Source organism: Pteronotus mesoamericanus, unplaced genomic scaffold, assembly GCF_021234165.1.
Source record: "Pteronotus mesoamericanus isolate MK-2021 breed Mesoamerican mustached bat unplaced genomic scaffold, CSHL_Meso_final contig_98, whole genome shotgun sequence".
Lineage (NCBI taxonomy): Eukaryota > Metazoa > Chordata > Mammalia > Chiroptera > Mormoopidae > Pteronotus > Pteronotus mesoamericanus.
This window is the reverse complement of record NW_026555295.1, coordinates 6,233,405-6,253,574: the sequence shown is the minus strand read 5'-3', so window position 1 is coordinate 6,253,574 and position 20,170 is coordinate 6,233,405. Positions and strand designations below refer to the sequence as shown.

The following is a 20,170-nucleotide window of genomic DNA, read 5'->3' as shown; positions in this document are numbered from 1 at the left end:
TGGCTTTGGAAGTCACAGTGCTGGCGGGTGTTCATGCCAGGAGGTCGGTGCCTGTGAAATTTGGGTGTGATATTGCCTGGCCCTTTCTTAAAGCGCTGTGTGTGTGTGTGTGTGTGTGTGTGTGTGTGTGTGTCTGCATTTGGGGACATCAACTGCGGATTGATTTGATCCAATTTTCTCTTTGCACCAGACACATATAAAACATTACAACGCTATAAAAGTACAAGTGCAACTTGTACATCTGAAGTTTGCAGGAACTATGTGAGCAAATCCTATCAAAATAGCTATCTCATATGTATAAACAGCATTTTTTTTTTAGAAAAACAATATCATAAACTGCAGAATCTGTACAAAAATATAAAATAAATTTGGGCAGCAGTTTCTAAACAGCCATGTAAATGCAACACTTACGAGGAGTTAATGCCTCTAAAAAGGCTGAATTGCCAAGTCAACCTATACAGGGCGAAAATGCCAGAAAAGGTACTGAGATTATCTAAATAATATATATATATATACTTTTTCTTTTTTTTTTTTGCCTCTTGCAATAAAACTTATAGAAAAAATAGACAAATATGCACATGCAATTTACAGCTTTCCCAACTTATTCCTTGTGCTTCACTTGAACTGTTTTTGCCACTTGATACAGCAACATTGTCTTCAAATGTATTCTTTCCTATTCCAGGGTAGTAGGTCTTTGAGGAACCACTCAAAAAAGCATACTGAAAGTGGTCATCCTTGGATGAAGGCACTCCAACTCTGCTCAAAGCAAAAACTAATGTGATCCTTTTGTAAAATGTTCTTTTTCTCTGAAAAAGGCAAGCAAGGGTGCATGCACAGTGCGGAGAGCTGTCAGGGCGCGGGGCCACTCGCAGGGCCTGGGTGGGCACAGTCACGGGGTCCCTGGTACTTAGGACCCGACGAGCACCTCCATGATGTGGTCCAGCTCTGTGAGGTCCATTTTGAAAGGCTGACTCGGGGCGACCGGCTGGCTGCTGTAAGGGGCGAGAGTCTTGAGGAGGTCGTCCGCTGACACGGGGGCCATTTTCGAGGCTGTCCCCGACGTGGAGGTGCAGGGGTCAAAATCATACATCGACGTGTCAATGTCAGCAAACAGGATGTCGTCCAGGGTTAGGTCCGTCAGAAATCCCGTGGACGTGGTGATTTCAAAATTCCCAGGCAGAGAATCCATCAGTTTCGGATCGTCGGGGCGGCCCTCTTGGAGCCCCTCGGGTTTCGGGGCGCCGGACTCGCTGGCGCCCCCTTTCGAGCTGTCAGTCGCTGCCACGGCGACCTCTGTAGAGGTAGATGTGGGACAGAGCTCCTCGATCTCGTCCAAGGCCGAGGAGAAGCTGTCCTTTGCCGGCGAGAGAGCTGGAGGTGAGAGTCTGGTAGGAGCAGTGGGCGGCAGGGCTGGGGAAGTGCAAAAAGTGTCGTCGTCCTCCAGCAGCGAGGCCGGGGTGAGGCAGGCCTCCAGGGGTGTAGTGCTTCCGAGGTCGCCGGGGTGAGCGGGCGGGGCCGCGGCGTGGCTGAGCGCCGGCGGGGCCTCTCGGCAGCTGTCACTCAGCGAGTCGCTGGGCTGAGAGGAGGGGGTGAATGCAGGCCTCAGGCTGCCTTCCTGTTTGAGCTCCTCCTGGATCCGCCGCAACATGTTGTTGATTAAGACGGTCTTTTGCAAGCTGGGCTCTGTGAGGGGCCTGTGGTTGTAGAGTTTCATAAGGGAAATGTTGAAGATAGTCTGGCGCTGTAAGGTGTAAGACACCTTGGATGGACCGTCAGAGGGAGACAGGATTTTGCCTTCCAGCCCATCTTCATGCTCATCAAACTTCCGTTTTCCTCCTTTACCCAACATATATCTGCAAAGGAGAAAGGAAGGAAATGGAATTAATCATAGGGAAACTCGTTGCTACCATAAAAAAGATGCTGATTCAGCGATCAGGCCGTGGACTTCTCATAGTGCCTTGTCCAGGCTTTGTTAAACAGTTGATTTAATTGGGGGAAGGCTTTTTAGAATAAGAAAATTGGGAAATCTACTTTTGTATGCCCGGGGAACAATTTTTATCACTATGTAGTCTGGTGAATGCATTTCTTGGGAAATGTGTACCACCCAGACCAGTTAAATGTTACCATGGCAACTGTAATTTTGACTTTCTCAGCTCCTGCACTTGCCTAACACTACCATACAGGTTCAACTTCCCTCCCCCAAACAGATTTATTTTTAAAGCCCAAGAAAACACTTAAAATGCTATGACGTAGACAGATAAAGGTGTCATAGGTTACAGCTTGAACACATCTTGAACGATTGAAAGAACCAACTTAGAGGAGAACATGTACAATTTTGGTAGAACTGTGTGTGCTTTCAAAATGCCTTTTCCTTCCTCATTATGCATAGAGCCTTTCTGTCTGTTTGGGGACACGTGGTGAAGCACTTGGCCTGTGTTAAATGACCACAGTGATTGAGCTGCCACCGCTTTTCAGTCTAGAATCCAGTGGAGGAATGTGGATTTCCCAGCCCAAGTTTTTCCATGGCACAATTTCACTGCATACGGCTCTGTCTGAATGCAACTAGACTGATTGGAAAATAATTTGCTCTGACTACAAGCATTGCTGTTTGGGTACTTGAGACATTTCATAACAAAATACTTAACTGTGCCTTCAGAGAGAGAGATTTCAAAGAAACAACAATCTTATATTTCAGCCCTTGGGCATTTGAGAATGGGTTGGATTTTAGCTCTGCCCTACCTTGCCTGACACTCACAGCCTAGGCCAAGGTGTCCCCTCACCTGTCCCAGCCTTAGAGAAGACACCCTAAGCTGGCTGCACCTTCTGGAGAGCGGCCCATCCTCTCAGAACTTCTACCATCTAAACAGAACGATTGCAAGTCCATTGGCCTTTGCCTTGAAGACCTTAATTTCTACTACTTAATCAAGAAAGTTGTCCTTATGTCATCCAGAGGGAGAGACGTGGCTTTAATTAGGCCAAGCCCATGCTTGCTCTCTCACCCTCTGCAACACTTACCGTGGACGCGTGGTAAGCCTCTCCTCAATGCCACTCTTTCTGATATCTTCATGTACAGGGATTTTGTAGTTACTCAAGTTTTCTTCTAAAAGTGTCTTGCCTTTTAATGAATTGTCTCAGCTGATTTTGATGGCACCTCATTCAATCCTTTATTAACTCATTCCGCATCTACGCTATCTTGGGCACTCTGCCAGGCAGCAGCGAGTCCCTCAGAGGAATAAAACCTGGTCTTCAAGGGACTCAGTAATTTCTCCTACACCTCATTATCGTTTTGAGTTATGAGTCTCATCCTAAAGGAATGAGGCTAACAATAATAAACGTCACAGAAATCCCTTCCAACACTCTTGTTAAAGAAGCCCACGCTGCCCCTCAAGGCAGACAGGTACGCAGGTGGTCACAGAGTTTGGCATACAAGTCCCACCTGGGGTGACTACGTTCATGTGCCTCAGTCTCCAGGAGAGAAATATGAAGACAGCTACAATACCTCACTATCAGAACTGGCTGGAGAATTCGTTAATGCTTATAAAGATGTGGAGTTACTTGTATGAAACACTTTCCCTTGTTTTATAAACATTTAGAAAATGGCTGTCAATCACAAGAACCAAAGGCCAGTCCCATAATTAATGGTCCCCAAAGGCAAAGGAAGGTATGATATGATACTAACAACCTGCTTATCTAATACCTCACATGACAAAAACATTTCCTACTGTTTAGTACTAAAAGCCTCATGTGTATATACACTTTGCATAGAACATTTCCTATCTAAAGTATCTGCGCCCATTTAAACTGGGTGTGAATTAGAGAGGAAGTGATTTCATTTCACATTGCAAAAACACTTTCTACTTCATGCATTTAGAAGTGTAACTGGACAACTGTATTTTGAAACAGATAACTGTATTCACAATTACATTATTTGTGTTTGATTACAATTTAAGCATCTAAATACTCACTTCCTGAAAAATTCTGCTTCTGCCCAAAGCTAAGTGCATTTAATTCTCATATAAAGCTGTTAGATGATCTATGTTATATATTATAATGTGATCAGACCCAAGACATTTAAACATGTGTGACAGAGTACACAAACGTATACATGTTAACAGTGAGATGCTCAGCCCTCTGACTGCATCTTGTCCAAGCCTGCTTTGTTCCCATGGCCTTCAGGCTAGTAGCTTCTGCTTAATATTGCTTATAGACATGCTCATCATTGGTGGAATTCAGCTTGTAGCTTTGGTTTTACAAAAACAGCCCCTTATTAGAATGCGCTTCTCCTAAGGAGATAAGGGAAGTATGTATGGTTTATCAAAGATTTGCAGGAACCTCTTGACTGGACTCACATTAACTAGGACCAAGAGACTAAGTAGAAACCTCCTCGGACCCCTGCTGGCGCCCTCATATCTGTGGTGGTCAATCACCTCTTGCCCCTCCTACTTCCCCTTCCCTTGACATAAGAAATGCCTGAAGCCTGTACTTCCTTATGATGGACTCCAGGCACCAGTAGGTCTCCCACCTTTCTCAGTTGGCACCTTCTCAATCAATAAACCTTTCCTTACTCCAAACTCTGAGGTTTGAGTTTTGGCCTTTGAAGCGCCAGGCACAAGGACTCTGGCCTCATGACATATGCATACACTCCACAACAGTGTTTCTCAATGTGTGGTCTACAGATGGTGCCAGTCTGTTAACTGTTACTGTCCCTGACGAGGTAAGTAGAGATACTGAGTAACTGTATGTCTGTAAATCTAATAGAAAATAAGGGTTCTATTTCTACGTCTTTGTTCTATTTATTTCATTTCTCTAACAATTATTTTCATTGTGTTTTACTAAAGTATTAGTCTATGAAGGAGGAATAAACCAAACAAGATGGTTCTCTATCACAGTAAGTTCTAGAAACACTGTCCTAAAATGTAAACCAAATATACAATGAAAAATTAGTAAGCTTATTGCCACTTTGAATTTTATTTACTGGCTTTCTTGAGGAAAGGTAACATTAAGGTAAGACAGTATAGACTTTTCTTTTTCTTTTAGTCATTGATATAAAACTATCTTTTAAAGACTTGTTGCCAGCATAAATAACAGGATTTTCTCAATAACTCACATTTCTCTAGAAATAATCACTGAATCTATCGAACTCAAACATTTATAAGGCATGCAGTACTATAGACATTTAGCAGAATTCCCATACCTGAAGATCTGCAGAGACACTTTTAAAGAGATTTCAGTGTGAGAAGCACCTAATTTCCAATTAGCATGATCCAGCTGGTCATAGCTGAGTGATAACCCTACTGATTTCAGAAAAGCCTGATCAGACACTTGCAATGCTGTCTGGTGGGGAAGGAGGAGGGCTGTGTAAGCAGAATCTGCGAGCAGGAATAGATAGACAAATCGAATCTTGGATGCTTTTCAAATGTGTAAATAAGGACCCATGGCAGGGTATGTCTCAAATCAGGTTTGCCTTCATTTCTCTATTTCTTTTTATGAGGCAAAACTAGCTCCACACACCCAGTAAGATTGCAAAATACACACAATCATGATTCGTAATCCTAATTCTATCTAAATTTTTATAGAAAGGAATAAAACCCAACATAATAAAATCTAGTTCACACTTCTACTTAAAAATTAAAATTAATTTTAAAAAAGTTAAAAGTTTGCCCAAAGTTTGCTTAAGACTGTTTAGAATCAAATCTTCCCGCTGACTGGTTTCAGAAGAGGCCTCCAACTGCTAGAAGTGGAAGGGCAGTGAGAACTCACTCCCCGCCTTCTTGGAGCAGGGCTCAATTCAAACAAGAAAATACAAGCCTCTCAAGAACCTGAGGGCAAGATGCCAAATGGTGTCTCCGGGCCTGGAGCTCGGGACGACCAAAGCCAGAGTGGCCAGGTCCTCAGGAGCCTCTTTCCTCAGGCACTCTACCGAAATAACAATCACTCTTTAAGCAGGCTATCGGAGAGGCACGTGACCTATCAAAAGGCCTCACTGGGCCGTGCGGCAGCCAGAAGGTGAAGCAGTAGCTGGAGCTCATGAAGGGCTTCCAGGTAACAGGAGGAGGGGGGTGTTCTGCTGCTCCTGTTTAAAAGGCCCCATGGTCTGGAAGTCGCCAAAAGGAGAGGCTTGTGACAAGCCTGGTTTCTGGGCCACCCTGAGGTGTGATACCCCACTTTGTCTCCTCAGCTTGTGAAGACCCAAGCCCAAAGCCCATGTTTTCTACCTAATCTTTCAAAGACCCAAAAGGGACCCTGAGTCTCAGGGCTGGTTAGAGACGCCCAAGTGGAGGAGGGAGGTGGGTGCTCCCTGGCTTCTCTGCCCACATGAAGGGGCCTAAAACTAATCGTAGGCACTTTTCTATTGAGTATTCAGTGGCTCTTAATAAGAGGTTCGAGATAAAACAACCCCCCTTCTCCAATACATTTGTTAGGAACAAACTCCTAGCATTCTCATTTCCTTAACATAATTTTTAGGAACTATTACCTACAGCAAACAAAGTTTTGAAAATAAAGGACAAAACTCACAGGAAGCGGTGCAAATGAAAACTTCCCTTCCAGAGTTTTGGAGTTTATTACTGAATAAAACTCTACATACCAAACCTGGCTTCCAATTGTGCAGCTTTCACTGAGGACCCAGCTGCCCTTAAAAGCTGCAATCCCTTGGGCAGATGATCAGAAGTAACAAACACCACTAGAAGATTCCTCAGGAAAAAGGACTGAGAAACACGAAATGGTATCACCTGACTATTTGGGCGTTTGCATTTCAAGACTTTGAGTGACTCCCACAGGAAGGTATCTGAGAGATTATTATGGGCTGGGTCGACCAGGAGAGACTGATGGAGAAAGGATTTGAGATTTAAGGTGGGACTGTCTCTTGCTGCCTGTTTCCCACCCACAAGGGCACAGCCTGCCTGTTTCATTCACCTCTGTATCCTCAGGGCAGGGAAGACCCTGACCCACAGAAGATCCTCCCTAAACAGTCACTGAATAAGCCAATGGTAGGTGGAAAGAATGAGTAAAGACACTGAGGAGCAGCCAGAGCAGCACAGTAAACAGAGACAGAGATGTGTGTCTTTGGCCCTGAGTATGAACTGGGGAGGGGAGGGAGGCTCTGAGAAAGGGGTGAGGTGACAGCCGCATGGGCTGGATCTGGCTAGGAAATTGGCTGGGACCTGGGGCACAGAGCGTGGGCAGGGAAGTTCTGCTCTGAAAGAGTTCTAGACTTTGGGCAAGCTTGGGCGGGCGGCAGGCTCACCTAGAGGGCATAGTAACGCATAATGTTGCCCTCTACCCCAAAATCCTCATTCGGTAGGTCTGGTGGGGGGCCCAAGAATCTGCAGTCCCAACAAGGTTCCAGGTGATGCTGGTCTCGGAACCTCACTTCGAAAACCACGACTTCCTTTTTTCCCCATCTGGCCATTTTGTGTTTAAGCCTGAGAAGATCTTGATTCCATTAAGCTTGAGTCTGAAGGTCTTCCCTATTTGTGTCTAAGCAAGTAAATGGAAAAAGAACAAACAGCGTTTCTATACTGGCAACTGACAATTGACATTAAAAAAAAAAAAAGACTATGCAGAATTAAGATGTCTTCAGCTCAATTTTATTGATAAAGCTCGGCTTCTCACACTGACCCATCAGCTCCCACTGGCTCAGTGGGGCTCAGCCCTTCTTGCTGTGATCTTGGAGTGAATGGATGGCAGCGAGGCCTATGCCCAAAGTCCCAAAAGGAACTGAAATAATACCTATGTGTGTAAAAGGTAACATCTCACAGCTTTCACATTACTGAGGCATTAAGGGAAAAAATGCAAATGTTAAAAAAAAACAAGCAATCAAAAAAAAAGTTCCCTTTCATTCAAGGCTTTTCAACTATGTATTTAAGCTATGCCTTTTAAAAAATTCAAAAACCTCTCTCCTTTAATGTTATTTGGACTGTCAAAATAAATATTTTGATTTTAAAATTAAGAATACTAAATCTACCGTGCAAACTACCACTTCTGACGGCCCTCCTAACAATAACGAAACCCAGTACTCTAACCGGCAGGCTCTCCGCGGTCCTCGGTGGCCACTAGTGCTTCCCATATGCTCAGAGTCTGGTGGCCACTGACTGACAGGCCCCCAGAGGGGCCGTGGCACCTCTCTGGGCAGCATCACTGTTGGGCCTTAGGGGAGGCCTGAACGGGGAGCCTCCTCAGCCCCTGACCAGGGCTGCCCTTCTGACTCGGTGCTGGTCCAAAGAAAGATGTAAACATTGCATTTTGCTTTAACTTGACTTATCCCAAGCAACAGTCATGACATGAGAAGGAAGACCTTCCACCTCATCCTATTCAGTATCCAGGGAATTAATGCTAAAAAAAGGTCTTTAAAGGGGCTCAAATTTGACTTGGTCTCAATTTCTGAAGGGAGGAAATGATTGGGGAAGGGGGCACTGATCACATGGTCCGAAAGGCAGCAAAGGGGAGGCACCTGGCCCTGTGCGTGGGGAGGGTGTGGAAATGGCTCCCAGCTCAGCAACACCCGATGGAGGGATGCTTGTCACACAGGCTGGGCAACGGGGGATCCCAAAAATCATTACTTTGAAACACCTGAAGGCCCAACTGCTTCCTAACTTACACGCATTTTCAAGAGCTCGTTCATACTTCCTTTTGCACTAGTAAATTACAACTAGAAATCTAGGGTTTCCCTCCCCAGGAGTGTAGCAGCCTCCAAAATTAGGTGGCATGCTGTTCGAAAAGTCAGCGAACCAGGCAGAGCTAAGCCATGGCGCCTGCAGTTGGGGCAGGGCAGTTACCAGTGGGGCACAGGACTTCTGGGGAGTTGGTCACATTCTGCTTCCTCATCTGGGATAAGTCACTGGCCTGTACACTTTGGATCTGTATGCTATACCTAAAAAACAAAAACAAAAAACCCCCCAACTTTTTAAACACTAGTTAACAGCTTTCAAGAAAATGTCTCCTAATTCAAAAGGGGGATTTAAGGAGCCACATCCCTAGTGTCTTCAGCTCCATTGTCCAATGTAACCACAGGTGTGACCCCTGGTTGCTGCAAGGTCCAGAAGTGCCAATGTTGACACTGATAATCATAAAAATAAGACACTTACAGCAATGCCAACAATTCAGAACAATGATTTGTCTCCATGGATCTACCTCATCTGAAGAAAGAAGCTAGGAAGTCTGACGAGCGTCTTCAAAGAGGCTCGCAGAAGCTATTTCCTCACTCTAACATCCTGTGTCACCAAAACCCCAAGTCCTTTAAGTGGAAACACACATTCCTTCCATTTCTTACAGGGGTAGTGGCAGAAGAAAGGAGCGCCCCTGGCGAAATTTTGCCTGTGACTGACTTCTAAGACCAAAAGAGAGAGGTTGTCCAGAAATGGTTATGAGACAACTTCTGAACAAGAATATTCTCATTTCTCCTTTCCTCACCCCACCCAGATGCCCGAAGATGTGTTTTGGATCCTGCTTCTGGGGTGGTCCAAGTGGAGAGTAACAGGACACCTCCCACCGGCCACCGGTCGGAACCCTGAGAAATGGTCCTCCTGCCCTCAGACTGTCTGTCACACAGCAACTCCCAGGCAGGAGGGAAAAGCTGATCCTACTTCAGTGCGAACGGGGAAGACACATTTGCTTAGATAACTTTCCACACTGTTAAGATACTGCATCTTAAAAAATACACAGAACTCAGAGACATCTGATGCCTATGCTTTTAACACCCTCCTTCCCCCAAGCAACAACAAAACACCCCAGAAGAAGGCGGCGGCCACCCAGAAAGGACCCTGGCAGGGGTGGTGCTGGCAGGATCAGAGAAAAAGCTAAGAGAAGCAGGTGAATCCTCCAAGGGTTTGCTATCCAAGGGTACGTAATGCTGTGGCAAGCGCAGGAGTAATGACAGGCCCCCCCATGTGTCTGGGTGGCAATTTGGTGAGCCTCCAGGAGGAGGAGGGGGAGGACCAGCACTCCCAACGGCTGCCTTCAGACTCCGAAGTGACTGCCTCTGGCCTAGGGGAATGGCAGATACAGGGCAAAATTTCACTGGAGGGAGAGCCTCTCCTATTATTTTACAGACAAGGGTAGGGACTCCCAGAAGACAAGGGATGTTAGTAACAGAACCCCTAAAGCTGCCCCGATCAGGAAGCCCTTAAAAAAAAACCCCAAAAACCAAAAAAAAAAAAAACAAAAAACAAAAACCCAAAGCTCATCCAGGATGAGATCCCTGCAGTAACATCCATGCTAATTGGTAAGTAAGACAAAGCCTTCCCTAACAAATCAGCAATGTCATTATGAAGCCAGTCACTGGATGAAGCCAGTTAGGCACGCTGGGGCGCTATTCCGCAGCTGTAACCCGACACCACTGTTTGCTGCTCGCCTCCCTTAGCCTCTCCCCGCGCAGGGGCTCGGCCGCGGGGCACCGCACCCGCAGCTTATTAATCACCAGACACTGACTTTCGAAGGAAACCAACAGGAACAATCGCCTTTGCTTTCTGGACAGCATCTCAAAGCCTGAAGATAAACGGAAATTCGGCCAGGAAGTCAACTTCTAAGTGAATTAAAAAAAAAAACAAACCAAACAAAACAAACAACCAACACAACACCACCACAAACTTCTATTTGGGAAAGTCTTTTAACTAAAGTCCACATTTTAGGAAACTTTAGCTTTCCTGCTCAAGATTTTAACATACCTGTACTAAATGGAAGACGGTGTCTGACACTATTGGTTTGTTAAATATAATCTGTTCTCCTGAAAAAAAATTAAAGCTTGACAACGAACTGCATTTAGTAGGCAAAATGGAGTCAAATTCTGGGAGATAATGTCTCAAGTAAATATTTCTTTGGAATAAATTATGGCCTGGTTAATAAACATCTGGAAAGAAAAATGGGCTTTTTTTTAGAGTGTAACTGTTAACTAGTATTAGCTGTTTCAATATCCTGTCTATTGGTTCCTCCAATAGTTGGGAATTTTGCGTTTTAAACCTAACTCTTATGAAGCTAGGGACACCAGTCACCTTCTTTCAAAGGGAGTGGAAGTGCAAACAATTTTTTTTTATTTTACCTAAGGAATGTGGCTTAAAGCACCGCACACTTAAAGTAAGAGGCTGGGCAGAATTATACAGATTCTGAACTTCAGGTTAATAAAAACATAATATATGATGCTTGGAATTTGCTTTAAAATACTCTCGAGAAAATATCTGGCTGTGTAGATGACACAAGACTGACAAAATGTTGATAACTGTTGATGCTGGGTAATGAGTACAAGGGGGTACACTGTGCTCTTCCCTTTACTTTTGAGTATGTTTGGAATTTTCCACAATAAAAAGTTAAAAACATACAACACATCTATACATATTTTTAACATCCTATAAATTTACAAGATCAAGTTAGCACAATAAATTATTTACACTCTCACAGAGAACTATTTTATTAACTTGATAGATTATTTTACACAGAAGTAAACTATGAGTGCTCTAAGTAAACAAGCAGATCCAATAGGAGTCAGAACTCCTTTAAAGCTCTGAAAGACAGCACTCCACACTCAGCCACAAGGGGGCAGAGAAGAGCAACAAGGCACTCCTAAAGTCAGATTATTCACAGCAATTTCTACCTACAGATCTCTCCGAGTATACACATTTCCAAGATTGTTCCCAAATTCTGGTCTCTGTAGGACACTGGTAAGCAAGCCAAGAGCCTTGACAAGGCCAAACTCAATTATATTATGCTATGGGTTCAGGTTCTGGAAATACTGTATGTAGAAAAGGTTGTTGCCTATATATAATGAAACACTAGTGTTTCCCACTGACATTTCAAAAACTATGGTTAAAATTTCCAGAGGGTTTCTGAAGTGAGAACACACGCACAATAATAAACATTCAAAACCCATATTATGAGATGTGGACTTAGAGAAGCCAGCAGTTCAGAATTTCCACTGGGGGTACTAAAGTGGAGCCCCAACCACACAGTGAGTAGTCTCAAGGTAAGCATTAAGAATTTTACTAGTATAGAAAAGCCTTCAATAATCCTATTGCTTCTTAATATCAGGAAATTACTTACATGCTGGACAGATCAGCAATTATTTGTGAAAACTTCATAAAAATATCAGGGAGGAATTATTTAATTATAAAATGCAACACAGTTAACCTTAGAGAGATAATGGAGTAAATTACTGTATAACTACTCGCTGGAATTCTTTCTATTCAAATTACAAACTCAGGTTCTATGATAGATGTCCAGTAATAATGTTCATAGGAGATGAACTATTATCACCAATATTTCCATTTGAAACTTTGTAAATATGAACATATAATATTTTTACAAGTAATATAATCATTTAAATTATGATGACACTTCATATTAATTTGGCGTCAGAAAGACATGGTGAATCTAAAGCCTCATTTACATAAAGGAAAGGAACTCTCATATTTGAATTTCTTTCCCTTAAGATTATGTACGTGTAAAGATTAGCCAGCCTCACCCCACCCCCATTCCTGTGCATAATGAAAATATTTTTTTCTCCTGTATTTATAATTGCTTGAATGGGATTCTGGTGTCAAGGTCCCTCTACCCCCTAAAGATACCTTGATATTCCCCTCACACCAGAGACCTTTAATAAACAATGTCAAGGGGGGGGGGCGGAAAGGCTTCAAGTAGAAACCAAATGCTTTGCCAAAAATATGTCACTTTTTTTTAAGAGGGTTATCAGATGTATAAAACAGTCACACTAAAACAGATAAGTGTAATTTGTTAGAACAAATCTGTGAAAAATAAAATTGCATATTAGTTATAACAAAAAGTTTTCTTTTAGGTTTTGTTAGCCAACTACCGGCCAAGAATAAAACAAAAAACTAAGTATGCTACATCAGGAAGTGTTTTTGTGGACGTTTCTTAAAGGTTCTGATTAGTTTTTAAATTTTTCTTTTGCTTTCAAAGTTGGAATGCTTTATTACTGTTTAAAAAATCACTTACAAGAAGACATGCTATAAAGTAGTCCTCACAAATACAGAACATATTTCATCTCTTAACTTCCACATGTAGTCTAAAGAAGAAAACCAGAGAAATGTTATTTCTTTGTTTACTTACTGAGTGAATCTAAACCTTGTATTACATGGTCTAAACCTGGATTCCTTAAAAGAAAACTATCAAATTTCTACAATATGACATGTGAGTATAAAAATAGGCATGTAAAGGGGAGGAAATAACTATTCTACTATGTAAATATCTGTCCCATATAAGCAACATACATATTCCAAATGTTTACTTTAGTTACTTTGGTGAATTAGGCAGGCTAGTGATAAAGTCTTACAAAGACAATTTAAACTTTATGTCATATACTTGAGTAATTCACAAAGTAAAATAAGGAAATGAGGCTACAAACTAAACCTGAGGGCAGTAAATGATACTTTGTAAATGTGGCAGCCATTTGTTTTTATTTACTTAGGGGCTCTTTTGAGATCAAATGTATTTCTTTAGAAGGACTTCTGTATATTGATAATTAATGACCAATAGAACTTTACACACAGTCTTTTAGTCAAATACAATAAAAATAATCAGAGCGCCACATTGAATAGAATAAATATTTATTTTCTTAGGAAGCTACCTATTAATACTTTAACTTCAAGGATCCTCAATGATCTTTAAGGAGAGACTGCCTCCAAACTAGCCTGCCTGCCCCCCAACATGCCAGTCTATCCCACCTATCTTACTCGAGGAATCTGTGTCTTGAATTTGTAAACCAGTTACTATTAGAAAGCAAACAATCATTGCCAGATGAAATCTATTTTATATTTCTGGAGATGGTAAAAAATACTTTAAAAATTTAACCTGTCTTAAAACCTGTTCAGAAAAGACCATCACCAGGTTCCTGGCAAGCAGGGAGGCAGTGCCAAGCTTCCTTCTTCAGCGGCAGACCAAGGGGCTCAAATTCCTGTGCCACCTCGGTTCTCTATGGCAGCAGGGAAGACACAGAAGTACACATGATACATGGAGGCGCCCTCCTCAAAAAAGGAAAGAAATCTGAAAAGCAAATCTGTATCATGTACTATTATAAAGTGGAATAGCCACTCAAGAAGGACAGATCAGTTTTAAGCAGTTGCCACCTCGTTATCTCATTAGTGTGACTAGAATTTTATACAAACCTGTTCGGGAGTAGAGATGACCTTGGAACTTGCAGATTCCCTGAGTTTAACTTGGGCAGCCCTTCTGAACACCAGGGTGGGGTGCTCCAGCAGGTCTGCCCGAAGCCCCAGGAGCCTGGTGTGGAATGATAAGCAGCCAGCCGGAGAAGGGCGCAAGGGGCTAAAGGTTGATTTGCAGAGAGTGACGTTTCAGTATTCAATTTTTTGGCCATGGTATATTCAACCAGAACTTTTTACTTTTGTTCAACGAGTTCACACAGCCCCACTATAAACATGTATGTGTAAAATGCCCTTAAGAGCCAGAACCCATTCCCCTTCACTATTCTATGTGAAACTGCTCAGAAACAAACAAACAAACAAAAACCAATGAAGGTTTTTAAAGGAAACAAAGCTTAGACTTAAACAGTAACTGCAAAGCTACCAGTTTTTGCATAGAGGCAAAAAGATAGTAATACAGACATGAATTCATTTTAAGAACTTAGGTTTGCTGCTACCTGGAGTTACTAGAGAAACAAAGCTGCCTTTGGGCACCTAAAACTAGTCAGACCTGCTGTAGCAGTTGCACAGTCAGCTCCAGATCTGTCCTCCACTCTCCTCCCTCCAGCCCCCACCCCACGCATCTGCATAGCTCACTCCACTCGGGGTGGCGCCGAGCAGGGCACACTCACCCCTCGTTCTGCTGCCCCTGCTCAGAGGCAGGGCCGGCTCCAGACACACAACAGCGTGCAAGTGTGAGAGGAGGCCAGAAAAGAGGCAGCAGATGCCAACTCCATTCGGAACCGAAAGCAGAATACAGCTTATGGGATCCCAAACTTCTACAATAGATAAATTGTGGCGTTTGCTTCAGTGACACCTAGCAGACATTTCCAATTAAGTTCAGATGAGGGACAGAAGATCTTGAGAGGAGACGAGCAAGGCTTTCCAGCTTTGAGGGCCCTCAGACCATGAAGAGAGCAGACGTTCCAAAAGGGAGTTTGCATTGCCTGTGTAGGGTGCTTGTTTTAAAAATAAGCATCTGTTTTGTCCTATGAGAAATCATATGTTTCCAAAGATACTGTTTTTATTTTTCAATTTTTATTTAAAAAAAAAATTTTAGACAGCCAAGCATGTTTTGTTTTGTTTGTCTCATGATCTTCAAGGAAAACAAACAAACAAACAAAACAAGGCATCTATTTATTACCCAGAACAGGAATATTGTCTTATTGGTCTGACATATGCCATTCACAGATTCATACAAAGAATGAACTGCCACACAGTGCCCATGGAGAAAGACCCTGCTCCACACAATGAGTGATGGGCGCTCCAGGGGACAGTTCTGTTCGCAGGGTTTCCCAGTATCTGCACAGAGGGCAGAAGGTTGCCTTTAATACCAACTGCACTGGCCACTGGAGACAACACTTCCTTTGAAAAAGACACGCCAACTTTGGTTAGCAGACGTTTCCTTCAAGAATATTAAAACTAGATTAAATATGCACACACTTAAGCAGAAGTACTAAAAACATGTGGGTCTCTGCCAATTGTTTAAGGAATGTTTATTAACAGAGGGTAGAAAATACATGATTTGTATATATGCAGTGGCCACTGCATTTTTAGATTTTCATGTTTTGTTAGTCAGTAGTAATTCATGGAAAGACTTAAGAGGGTGGCTGTTCCCCTTATTGTGAGGCCTTTTTACGTAAAACTGGAGCTTGCCCTAAGATGCCTTCTGTATACACCTGATCTTTGGACTCAGTAATCAGGGAGAAAGTCAGCCTCTCGGTCTCTTTCTCTCCTTTGCCAAAGAACTAACGCAACTCTGGCTATTTCCTATAGGACATGACATAATAATAAATGTGAAATTTGTGTAGCAGCAAAGTCTTAAAAAAATTCTATGAGTGAATTAAAGTTCACACTCTTAAATACCATTATCTATACATATTTTTAATATATATGTAATACTGATAAAGTTGTCTTGATTTTTCTGATATAAATGAAATATAAGATAAAACTTCAAGCTTTCACTAGTGTTCTTGAACAAGAAACAATGACGACAACAAAAACCTTCAAAAGCTTCTATTGTAGCTTTTACCTTCTTAAGTATTTGAGTGCTTTGGCTGAGGGTAACTTTTAGTATAATTTGATGCTAATAATTTGTAATCTGTCACTTTTTTTATTGACAGAGAAAACTGTAAGTATTTGTGTGTGTGTGTGTGTGTGTGTATATGTATATAAAGATATATATATCTTTAACCTCCCTTATACTTTTTTGATCTGTTTTGTGTGTAAATGTTTCTAAAGTAATGTAACTTTTATTCTGCCATTGAATCACTGTTTAAAATATTGGATGCCCTGGCTGGGTGGCTCAGTTGGTTGGAGCATGGTCCCGCACACCAAAAAGGCTCTACCCCCAGTCAGGGCACTTACCTGGGTTGCGGGTTTGACCCCCATACTGGTTGTGAGAGGCAACTGATCAATGTTTCTCTCTCTTTCTCTCTCTCTCTCTCTCTCTCTCTTCCTTCCTCTCTAAAATCAATAAATATATCCTCAGATGAGGATTAATAAATAAATAAAACAGTGGATGCCAAAAGCTATCAGTTGCTACACAAATTTGAGTGAGTTTTAAAATATCATTATACTATTTTACTATGCTCATTATTAATAATCAGCACATGGTGACTGGACAAAATTTATATTTTAGCTTCTGCATTAAATTTAAAAAGCTTCCAATGGAGACAATTCAGCAAACAGGAATCTAAAGATTTCTAAATCTGAGTTAACATCCTTCTCTTAGTTCTTAAAGGAAAACAAACTTGAGCAGCTGTTACCTAAGAAGCTGTGACACTTGCCTGACAATAAAGCTGTTCCCTAGGACACCTCTTGTCTACACTTGATTGGTATTAAAATCTGAGTCCTCTCTCCTACCTGTTGTAGTAAAGCAAGAACAGAACTGAGTGTAAAACAAACAAAGAAGCTGTCAAGTCCATTTCTTATGATTTTTCATCTAAGAGCAACATGGTTACACACATTTTAATTAGGAGTAGGGAAAAGAAGAAAAAATATTTTTAAAGGGTGCCAAACTTGATGAACAATGTAAACAAACTTTACATTAACATATACCTCTTAAGTAAATCAATGAGGCAAAAGGAAAACTTGCTAACATTTCTCTCTCTTTTTTTTTTCCCAACGAAGACATTGATAAAATGAACAGGAAAGCTGAGATCCATGAACAAGCTATTCTTGCTCATGCCAGAAGCTGGGATCTTAGGATGGGTATTTTCATCCTCACAGCACACCCTAGCACACTCAAATCAGAACAGACTGCTATAAAAAGGGGGAGGAATGGGCGGAGCTCTTGGGGTGAGACATGCCTTCTGGTTAGCTGAGCAACCCCCCGCCCCCCATCAGCAAAACAACCCAGAGGCTCTCAGGTGGACTGTCCTCCAGGGGTTGAGTGGAGCCAAGAGCCCACTTCACTCCTGTCAGAGACTAGTCCCTAATTATAAAAGGCTACTTTGAACACTTAAGGCCTCCGGGATCCTATTGGCTACTACAATTTCTAGGCTCTTTACACACATTATAGACGTTTCTTAACATATATTGGGAAATCAAAAAGCATATTTCATGAACAAAGCTTGAGAACATTTACGTACTATCTCCCTTAGGACCATCTGAGGCTGCTCAATCCAATTCAAATAAAAACTGCTGTAGTCTGAGTCTAGATGTCGTACCCTGCTGACTGCCCTTCCCCATTCGGTGCCTGTAGAAACTTACTTTCCACCTCCTGAAACATCCGGAAACTACCCAGTGTTAACGCAAAAAGTTATTCTAAGACCAACTAGACCTAATCTTCTCTGCAATTTAAGAGTAAACCCCAAACTCTACTCCCGTCTCAATCTATTACTATTACTTCTGCTAAAGGTGTAAGTAATGACCAAGGAAAAACGTAAGAACCATTTATGATTTTTCTCTCCATGCAATGGCCCTCTTACACCAAGCACCCTCTTAATGGTACAAAGTCCAGGGCTTGGGACAGCTGGTTTTCCTCCACCCCCTCCCTTTCAGTCATAGGCGGTTACCACCAAGATGACTTGTAGATTTCTAACTAAAAAACCAATGAGACCTTAAGTTTAATATATATGTACATTCAAAAATCAATTCACTTGAGCACGGGAAAAAGAGGGTGGAGAGGGTTTTTTTTTGTTTGTTTGTTTTTTTGTTTTTTTTAAAGCTAAAAACACAGAAACACACCATAGCAAGTTGGATGCAAACCCGGGCACGGAACTCAAAAGTGAAGCAGCCTTCGCGGCAGCAATCCGAGCCTTAAAAAAAGAGAAAAGTCTCGCACGTTCACAACAACACAACCGCCACAACACGCACACACATCCCAGCTGTAAAACCGACAGCTCCAAGCTCCCTCTGTCTCACTGCGGGCTCCGGTTAGCTCCCGACCCCATCCTGACCCCCGTCCGTGACTGCCCGTCCCTGCCCTTCCCCCAGCAGATCTGCCCTCGTACGCTGGGGGTCCCCGGCCCTCACTCCGGGCGTCCAAGGGCGCCGGGCCGGAAGGCAGCTTGAGGGAGCTCTCCTCCGGGTACCTGCTTCAGCCCAGGTCCCTCTCGCGGAGGCTCCTGCGACCCTCGCGGCCGCCAGGGGCCCTCCTCCGCCCTCCAGGCTTTCCGACCCTTGGCCCGGTCCCAACGCCGCCCCCACCCATCGGTAGCCCAGCGCATCGGAAGATCCCTTCCAGCCCGGCGCCGGGAGAACTTACCACATGCAGTTCCACCTGGGAACTAACGCATCAGGAGGGGTTTCTGCCCACTCCTCAAGCTACTCCTGCTCCATGCGGAGTACCCAGCTCCGGGGGCCCGAGGGTAGCTCCGGGGAGCGGGCAGGAGGCGAGAATGAAGCTAAGACTCTGCCGTCCTCTGCTTGCGCGCTCGGAACATTATACAATGGTGGAGGAGGAGGCGGCGGCGGCGGCAGGCAGCGGAGGAGGAAGCGGGAGGCGGGCGGAGGGGGCGCCCTGACCCAGCGAGCGGCAGCTCGTGCTCCAGCACTAGCTGTGCAGGAGTGACGTGCGGCCAGCGAGCCTCCCGCGAGCTCCGGGCCCGGGGCTCAACTGTCCCCGCCCCTCCACCGCCCGGCCCCGCCCCTCAGCTCGGCCCCGCCTCCTCCCCCGGCGGTCCCGGGAGGCGCGATAAATGCCGAGCGGGCCCCCGGCCGCCAGAGGAGCAGGAAGAAGCAGGCGGAGCACGGGAGACGCCGGGTGGCAGCGCGGCCCACGGCTCCCTCTCCGGCCAGTTCCCTCTTTATTTTCTCTTAAGGCTTAAAGAGAAGGGGAGCGGAGAAGAGACACTTCTGTCAGGGGATCACTACTAGCCACCAATAATCCCCTCACACTCTAGAAAATACTCAATGCAAATGACGGAACGGTTGTGACAAAGGCGGCAGCGAGTGAAGCGCGCGCACAGCCTGCCGAGTGGTGCGACCGCAAATATGACAAGCATCTGAGCTATTCGGCAACTTGGGGCCGGTCAGCAGGGCGGGCAGGGTCCCGCGGGGTGGTGGTGGGGGGCAAAAATCCGACCCCGAGATGCGACGTCCACGCTGCCTAAGGGGCTTTCAAGAAGGGAGTCGCGAGAGGGCGCGGGCGGTAGCGTCCGCAGCTGGGACACTCCCCGACGCCGGGGTCTGAGGACTCACAAGAGACCCGCAAAGGTATCCCAACGGCAGGATGGGGGCTCCAGCTGGAGCCGGGGATAGAAAATTGTTCTTGCGCGTAGTGGCCTCGGCCCAACGTTCTAAATGATTCACCAAGTCAACAGTACTTTCCGAGCAGGACGGAGGGAACCGAGCTACATCCTTCGTGCCAGGCTGCGCCGTGGTGCGGAACAGGCAGCCGGCCGGCCACCCGCCCACTACCTTGAAAAAGTTCAGGCCGGTTGGGAAGCCAGGCTTAGAGATGCCCCTAGCGGGGGCCGAAGGCTCCGTCTTCTGCCCAGAACTTTAATGTTGAGAGCCTCTTTCCTCTCCTTGAGAAAGCTTCTGCTTTGAACTACTTACATTTAGCAGGAAAACTT

General features: G+C 44.1%; 1 protein-coding gene across 2 annotated transcripts; it reads right to left on the bottom strand.

Annotated features, from left to right (window-relative positions):
- Positions 1-539: 539 nt before the first annotated feature.
- Positions 540-18,992, bottom strand: SERTAD2 (SERTA domain containing 2). 2 transcript variants are annotated; one of them, XM_054586886.1, is made up of 2 exons: positions 18,859-18,992; positions 540-1,853 (listed from the first exon to the last, which is right to left on the bottom strand). In XM_054586886.1, exon 2 carries the CDS (start codon positions 1,847-1,849, stop codon positions 908-910), a length of 942 nt encoding a protein of 313 aa, XP_054442861.1. In that variant the 5' UTR covers positions 1,850-1,853; positions 18,859-18,992; the 3' UTR covers positions 540-907. The 2 variants fall into 2 exon arrangements, with proteins under 2 accessions (XP_054442861.1, XP_054442862.1); XM_054586887.1 differs by lacking the exon at positions 18,859-18,992 and adding an exon at positions 7,247-7,344.
- Positions 18,993-20,170: the final 1,178 nt, after the last annotated feature.